Source organism: Letharia columbiana (genome assembly GCF_014066305.1).
Source record: "Letharia columbiana isolate WasteWater2 chromosome Unknown Sc0000071_s0, whole genome shotgun sequence".
Taxonomy (NCBI): Eukaryota; Fungi; Ascomycota; class Lecanoromycetes; order Lecanorales; family Parmeliaceae; genus Letharia; species Letharia columbiana.
In genome coordinates, this window is record NW_023501116.1 from 182,231 (window position 1) to 190,476 (window position 8,246).

Sequence of the window (8,246 nt, forward strand, 5' to 3'; positions counted from 1 at the left end):
CTGAAAACTTGGTCCGAGTCAACGATGTATCAGGAAAAGGAGAGCGCTATCTGGCGTGCTGCTAAAGGGGACGGTAATGGTTCAGAGACGCCGTGGAGTCGGATCGGCTACGGATAGATATGATATACGGCCAAATATGTAGCGAAAGTCAAAAATGGCTCTTGTAACCTACAGTGGAGCCTTAATGCTCACGTTCCCATCCGTCTTCCCGTCACGCTCGTATTTGTCAAAGGCTGCAGGATCTTCAATGACCGGGATGCCCATTCTTTCCGCTTCGATCTGCCTGATGGGTCCAGTAAACCACTTCCGCGCCCACAAGAACCAGCTACCGAAAGCCCATAGAGCTACGATTCCGACGGCAACAGGTGTGTAATTCAATGTTTGGCTGTTGACAGGATTTAGCTCTGGCAAACAGAACACGATAGTGATAAAGCCAATGTATAGGCAGGCCACAGCGGCTATAGGTCGTGACGCAGCACGCAAGTTGAATGGGCCCTTTTTGAAATTGGCTGGATAGATGAGACCGATCAGGATGGGAAGGCCATATGACAGGTATAGCCCAATGGTGGCGATAGACGTAGCCGCCGAGAACGCAACACTGGAGCCAAGCGAAGGTATGGCAAGTAGGAATGCAAGAAAGGCTGCCAAGCAGATTGTCCTGATGGGTGCCTCAAACCTCGCATCCACTGTAGTAAAGAATGGAGGTAAGCCGCGGTCGCGAGCGAAGCCGAACATCATTCGAGAATTCGAAGTCATGGAGAAAAGCCCAGCGTGCCAAACACACACTATGATGAGGGTCATCAGAGCGATAGCACCTTTGTCCCCGAAAATATCAATCAAGATCTGCGTTACTGGCTGGCCGACTGAACTGTCGACGGTAGTTGCAAAATCTTGGATGCAAAAGAGGAGCGAAATGAGGAGGAAGAAGCCGAAGACTGCCGACACTCCTACGGACATGAGCACCCCAAGCGGTGCATTCCATGCTGCGTTGTTTGTTTCCTCGGACAAGTGGGCGGAAGCGTCGAAACCAGTGATGGTATACTGTGCCATTAAAACACCACATACGGCAACATAAGCAGGTGAGGCTCGCACGCTCCAACCGGGCGACGGGGTCTCTCCTGTTCCATCGTAGAAGGTAGCGAAGACTGCCTTGGCCGACTGGTGGATTGGTGCTTTAGACAATATGGCAATGGCGAAACATGTAACTCCAACCGAGTGGAGAAGGATAGACGTGTTGTTGAGATATCGGAGGAAAGAAACGCCGAAGCTGTTGGTAAGTGCATGCGATATCAGAAGAGCGGCATAGATTCCAATCGTCTTGCCTGCAGTTGCCGTGTAGCTGGTACCTATAGTTGCAGTTGTGGAAATGAGTTCTGCACAGCCGAATGTGATGCCAGTCGTTACCGCAACCTGGCCGAGCAGATTGAACCAGCCTGTGATCCAAGAGTAAAAAGCTGACTTGTCATCTGGGGCTAAGATGGCAGCCCAGAAGTAGGGACCTCCGCTGGTGGGAATGGCAGATACGATCTCCGCCATACCGAGGGCGACGAAGAAGGTGAAAAAGCAGACGACGATCCAACCGACGGACATGACGCCTGGTCCACCTGTAGACAGTCCATACTCGAACAAAGTAGTGATCCCGGTGATGATGCTCTAGATGCTGGTCAGTTGGATGATCGATCGATGCTCCTGATAATGCACCAATGCGACAATCCGTCCAACAAGACCTCAACGAAGCTTTCGGTGCCTCTTGTCTTGGTTCGCAGCATTGTTACTAACAGGAATGAGGGTATAATGTCATGCAGTCGCAGATAGGGTCAGAAAGAGAATAGAAAAGCTAGAATCTTACAATGATGGAGAAGGAGACACCAAAGTTGTGTAGCAGTGACCAATTGCGCTTTAGCTCTTGCTTGTACCCTAGTTCTGCAAGGCGATCCTCATCCTGACCTTTGATGGAGGGTCCTGGATCTAATTCGTTGTCCATACCGTAGTAGAGTAGTATAATATAATCTGTTGGCCTCAAAGCTATCTTAAGCTGCTCAACGCTCGGACAATGTGGAAGTACAAGTAATGATCTGATGCAGGTTCAAGAGTAGACTGCAGGAGGCCTGGAACACTCTTCGAAATCACTATTGCAATTGCAACAAAAAGAAAGGTCAAACATTGTGATACTGAGGGTATACATTTTGTAGCTGACGATAGCAATGCCGTCGCTATCTCTAAGCCGTTTGATTTGCCGTTGAATAATTGTGCCCCGAGAGTCCCACACTAATAATATAGAATCCGGTCAGCTTCCGTTTCCGCCTGGCTTGGCATATCTCTGTGGTAAAGTACTGATAACGACTTGATTGGTTCGCTTATTTTCACCCCTTAAGGCCTAGTCACATGTTGACCTCCTCATTTTCCCAAACTCAATGCCCCCTTCGTCAAAATGGCAGACAGCGAGAACCCACTGCTCAAGGCGTTGCCACCAGAGACAGACTACCTCTCCTACCTCACCATCCTCGAGTACAATCTCACGGCCGAGCAGCTCCCTACTCTACACGACATCCTTCAAGACACCACACTTACTGCCAACATTGGATGGGATCTGGTCCACTTGTTGCTTCCCCTGCTTCCTGCGTCACATCAATGTATACAGGATGTAGCACGCTTGGGCAATCCGAGGGAGGTGGTGTTAAAGGTGACTGAACTCTTGGAAGCATTTGGAGAAGAAGAGGAAGCGGAGGGCGAAGAGGAGAGTGAGAACATTGAGGAATTAGAAAAGCTGAAAGAGCCTGGAGTAAGTGAAGACGATGCACATGAGGATGATGTTCAAGATGGCGAGAATGTGGCTGCGAAATTCACGACTTCTGAAGGGCCGTCTAGGCCTCCATCAAAGGGCGTCAAGTTCACAGCTTTACTCGAGATGCTTTCAGTTCTCCACCCGCGCATCAAGACCAAATACCCAAGTCGCTTCCTATCGACATCCTTACAGGCCATTCTACCAGCCTACTCGCAAGTAGCTAGGACTACGGAAGCAACAGAAGCCGTGTTAGGATTCATCAAGGCTCTGTCTGGAACCAGGAGGCCTAAGTTGCCGCCTCGAAAGAGTAGCGTCATGATACCTACACAAGCAACTCCTGTATCTGCGCCTGATCCGGAAGGCCAAGACGAAGCTTTGGGGGTGGACGAGAAAGGTTTGCAGTCTCGACTGTTGCAGTCCTTCCTTACCTACGTTACCGAAGCCTACATGAGTTCAACTGCGCTGGATGAGGATGTCCCGGGTCTGGCCTGGTCTAGCAGATATCAAGAGGAGCTACATCCTGAGAAAATCATTCCGGGACGGCGGACGTACGGTAGTCTGTTCGCGGAGGAAGAGCATCTGCATGAACGAGACACGATCACGGGCCATATCCTGGTAAGTCTTGTGAACTTTGCCGGAGAAGATCGCTGACGATTGCAGTCACTCGCTCGAGACCTCAAGCTTGGTGCAGAAGGATTGCTCTCGACCATCACAAAGCCAGATGAATTAGACTTGGATGAAGAGCAGGAGCTCCCATCTTCCGCATCTGACGTTCCCTTGTCGAAGACAGGCTCGATGTTCATCTTGGCAACAATGGCAGCCTCATCCACCCTTTTCGACGCTCCAGCATCTTTGCCATCTTTAAGCCTCGTTCCAGACTTCGCAGGCATACTCGCAAGCTCGCTCGGTGATTCGGCGACTGGCAGTACTGGGGCAGAATCAGAACCACTCATCGATGCAGTCCTCTTCCTAGGTTTCCTCATCATAAATCCGCAACCAAATGTCCCGGCGGGAGCTGATAATGACCACGTTTTCAACAATGTTCTCCAACGACTTTCTCTGCTTTCCGCAAATATGCCATCTCCTGTCCTACGATACCATGCCCACCTCCTGACATCAACGATACTCCATCTCAATCCTTCAGAAGACTCCCGTCTGGCATTCATACGAGATACACTGGAGCACTGCCCCTTCGAAAATCTCAAAGCAAGCGCCATCGGCTGGTTGAAGGATGAGATACTTGCGGCTGAGAAAGCTGAACGGAGCAAGGACAAGCCGGATGCAGAGGATTCAATATTCGCAACATCCGCTGCGCTGAACAGCCTTGCACCGTTCATCTTTCCGAACCCGGAGAAGCTTATGGAAGGCCAATCTATTACGGGCAGCTATGCCACGTTTCAGGCACATCAGCCGTTCTATCTCGCTGTCCTCAACCTTCTCTATCTACTCCTCTCGTCTACCACACTATCTAGCCGTCTACAAATGGCTGAAGTAGCGAAGCAGAACGAATTACCCAGGTTTCTGGACTCCCTATTGCAAGCTGCGAAGAAATTTCAGAGTAGCCTCTCAAACGACGAATTGGAGTATGGAGATGAGCAAGGAAGGAACGACGGGTTTTTAGTTATGGAGCTTATGGAGATGGCAGTGGGGCAGGCTCAGCATGCACTTTCGAAAGTTGGAATGAAGGACCTGGAAGCTTGATTGGTGTGTTTCGATAGGTGACGATGGCGTGGATAATCACAGATAGGAGTGAATGTCAAATTTCGAATTGCCTCTGGGATCTTCCCCTTTCCCCTGCGCTCCGAGCATGATTTTTCGGATCCCTTGTAGGAATATCCTTTCACATCAGCACGCTCTTCCTCTCGTAGCCCACCCATGTCTTCCATCCGCCCGTTCCCAAGATATCTCGCCTCTGGTCAAATTTCCCCCCCAACCCCCACCCCCACACACAAACCCTCCAAGATCGCTGCGCCTGGGCAAAAAGAAATTGACAAAAACAAAATCGACACCTGCAGGATTTGAACCTGTGACGAATTAGCCTCGAAATTTTCCCATGGTGATTCATGGGGTGCGACCTACCTGCGCTCACGAATGAAACAGATGTCGAGAATGGAGAAAATTCGAGTCTGTCGCCTTAACCACTCGGCCAAAGTGTCACGGAACGAATAAAATTGTTCCTATTTTCATATCTTAATATGTATTATAACATAAAACAGGTGGAGAAGGGCGTGGAAGTTTGGTAGCGATCATGATTTCATGAACTTCATCCTGTTGTAGCATCATTCACTCGTTCACTCAGTCGATCGCTCGATCCCCGCCCGGCAACCCTTTTCTTCCATACCGACCGGTCCACCTAACTCCACTCTCCTCTCCTCTCCTCTCCACAATCACAACCACCCGATCCATCCACGCCCGTAACCAAGGGGAGTCGAGTCGAGTCGCCAAACCAAACCAAACCAAACACCAACAACCATTCAACCGAACCCACAACCCCTCACTCCACCTGCGCATCCCACCCCAGCCCCCCCAACGCGCAAACCTCCCCCTCACAGCTCCAAACCCTCAACACACCCATCTCACCACCTCCCCATCCACCCCCACCCCCCACCCCCGAACGCCACAAAATGACCACCCAACCCCCACCCCCAACCCCACGCCGACCCCAACCCCGACCCCCCTCCGCCCCATCTTCCTAACCCTCCTCCTCGCCTGCCCCGTCCTGCTCCTGCTGCCCCCCCGGAAACTGGACCTGTACACCTTCTCGCTCGCGGGAACGATGGTCGTATCGGCGGAGGAGCTGGCCTTCGGGACGGGGGCGCGGGGAAGATGCCGTGGGGGCGGGCGGAGGGGGAGGGAGGGGGGAAAAGGGGAAAGGGGGGGAGGGAGGGGGAAGAAAAAGGGGAAAGGGGGAGGGGGTGAAGGGGCTGGCGGGGAGGTTGTGGATGGGGGATGAGAGGCCCGGGTGGCAGGGGCGGCGGCTGGAGCGGGAGAGGGAGGACTTGGGGCGGGGGGAAGGGGTATGGGGGTATTATTATGGGGCAGGTGCGGGAGGTGTTTCCGGGGTTTGGGGGAGGGGGGGGGGGGGGGGGGAGGGGAAAGGAAGAGTAGTTGGGGATGGGTGGGTGAAGAGGGGGGGATGATACTTGCGGCGAGGGGGAGATTGTTTTACTCGCATACCAGGAGAGTCGGGGAGCATTGCGTAGGCGCTGGTCTGGGGACGTTCGTGATATGTATGTACGCTTTTTCTATCTATGCTCCTGGTGTGATGCTGAGCCTATTGAAAATGAAAAGTGAAGAATGACTGGCAGCTGCCCCCGATATCTTGCCGCTTCTGGTGCCGAAGCCCATGCTGATCGCTTTTGTGAAGGTTGTATGCCACATTTCCTTCTCGACGTTAGGGAAGCATGCCGAACTTTTGGAAAATCAACCATGGGTGTCGCCTGTAATGATGCTGCCGATATGAAAAGATGTTGTCTGAGCAAAGCCATGCTGCAGAGGCTTGCTGCCTGCATGTTTGATATTGCTGGGGGTGATTGTCGTCCGAATGAGTTCTCCCCACAATCAACAAAGGGATTGTTGCCCAACAACATGGCAATCACCAGGGGTAGTCTTCATCGAGATGAGGAGGCAGAGTCTGATTCTTCATCTGCTCCTCTATCTCCTCCATCGTTGGAGCCTCGACTTTCAGCGATCCATCGGCATGCCTCCCGGTCACTTTCAAGAAACCACCTGAGACAACGTGGAGGACATGACCGTACGCCTGCGTCTCACGTATCTTGCAGCGCTCACTGTTGGATTCCATGTGGGCTGTAAGTGCCGCTGGCGACTTGAATATTTTGAGGCATCTCAAGCAACGATGGTCCGTTCCCTGGTGGAAGCCCGAGGACAAATGCACCTTCAATTTGACCAGGTCGTTGTAGGTTTGTCTGGTGATTATCAGCTACCGCAAAATGGCAGAAGGAATCAATTAGACCCCCTCAAAACGTACAGGCATTTGGAGAAAGGACAGTGATACGTATCATCCGCGGGATCACGCTCCAGTGCTAAATTGTCCCAATCTGTACGGATCCGGTGTTCTGTACCAGATTCCGACGGCAAGATATTCTTACGATAGTCGGGTGTCGTAGGAGCAGTCCACCCTCCTGTCACTGGCGTCGTTTTGGCTCCCGGAAAGAGCTTCGCAGCCCAGGCTTGCTTCCCTGAAGGAACTGCGGTGGAAGGTTCTATTCGTAAAGCCTGCAAGCCTTCAATGACACCGCCCCCCGGGACGTTGCTCTTGCTCGTGTCTCCAGAACTGGTGGGTAGCCCGGGCTCGTCATCGTCAAAGGTCGGTCGTTCTGCTCCATTGGACGCAATTGTTGACTCAACATCGCCTAGGTCTAAGTCTTCAGCACGGCTCAAAGCCCGAGCAGTGAGATGACCGTATGGTATATAGTCGTCCATGAGGTTCAAACGTACACCACCCTCGGAATTATCGACGAAAGATGTACCTCTCTCCGACTGAGGTTGCATCGCGGCGATTTCTGCGCCTATGGTACTGGGCTGGTTAGAGATGGCATCCAAGTGCAACGCTGCGGCAGCTCGATATTCTCTGATGATATTCTGGTTGACTTTCTCCGCAATGAAGCCGCGGCGATCGCGGCATCGGTTGTTGTATATGTGATCGATCAAAGCAGAGCCCTTGTCGAAGGCAATATGACAAGCCGGGCACTTGACCTCTTGCATTTTGGCGTGGTTCTATTTGTGTCAGTCAATGATTCCCACAGACTGGAACCGAGACCACGAGCTCACCTGCCTCATGTGACGCTCCTTGCCCCTATCACTACGAAAATCCTCGCCACAGATATCACAGCAAATGTGCATGTCGCTTTGGACCTTGTGCTCAAGCAATGCCACGTCATCGGCGCAGTCCACGTTACAGAGGCGGCACCATTCGTGGTCTTCATCCTTGTGTCTTTTCATGTCCGTCTCCTTGGTAAACCCACGGGTGCAATCTTCGTAGGTGCAGGGAACCTTGCTGTCGTGTTTGGCAGATTTGGCAAGCTTGCCCGCATTCATGGGTGGTGTTGGCTTGGGAGCTTGGGTAGCTGCCGTTGACTTACCGCGAAGATGAGGCGGCGGCATGTCCTGGAGGCTTGTGTTTGAGGCTGGCTGCTTTTGGAGGACGAGGCTTCGCCTGGCGTACTCATTCCAGCTTTGTTTTGGGATGGATTGTTGCCTCACAGTTGACGCTTTGGAGGACGAGGCTGCGCCAGCGTACTCACTCCACGTGGGATTTGTTTTAACTATAGAAGGGGCCACGAACAGTGTAGGGCAAGTTGCCTGAGCGATTGCCAGACCAAGCGGAGCCACTGGTAGCGGAATCGTCAATGCTGTGGACATTGGAAGGCAAATTGCTGCGTGGCTCGGCATGCATAGCCTTCGTGAGTTTGCCATTGATGATGGTTGGCTTGTTGTTGCT

At 52.3% G+C, this 8,246-nt stretch overlaps 3 protein-coding genes across 3 annotated transcripts; 1 reads left to right on the forward strand and 2 right to left on the reverse strand.

The window, feature by feature from the left end:
• Positions 1 to 168: 168 nt before the first annotated feature.
• On the reverse strand, positions 169 to 1,984 carry HO173_012001 (uncharacterized protein; the record flags this gene model as incomplete). The annotated part of the gene is made up of 2 exons (XM_037313874.1): positions 169 to 1,653; positions 1,850 to 1,984. The coding sequence occupies 2 exons, from the start codon at positions 1,982 to 1,984 to the stop codon at positions 169 to 171; spliced, it is 1,620 nt and encodes a 539-aa protein (XP_037159274.1).
• Positions 1,985 to 2,431: 447 nt separating this feature from the next.
• HO173_012002 (uncharacterized protein) lies at positions 2,432 to 4,486 on the forward strand (the record flags this gene model as incomplete). Its single annotated transcript, XM_037313875.1, has 2 exons — positions 2,432 to 3,400; positions 3,446 to 4,486. 2 exons carry the CDS (start codon positions 2,432 to 2,434, stop codon positions 4,484 to 4,486), a joined length of 2,010 nt encoding a protein of 669 aa, XP_037159275.1.
• A 1,894-nt stretch (positions 4,487 to 6,380) lies between these two features.
• On the reverse strand, positions 6,381 to 8,167 carry HO173_012003 (uncharacterized protein; the record flags this gene model as incomplete). The annotated part of the gene is made up of 3 exons (XM_037313876.1): positions 6,381 to 6,711; positions 6,774 to 7,522; positions 7,577 to 8,167. The coding sequence occupies 3 exons, from the start codon at positions 8,165 to 8,167 to the stop codon at positions 6,381 to 6,383; spliced, it is 1,671 nt and encodes a 556-aa protein (XP_037159276.1).
• Positions 8,168 to 8,246: the final 79 nt, after the last annotated feature.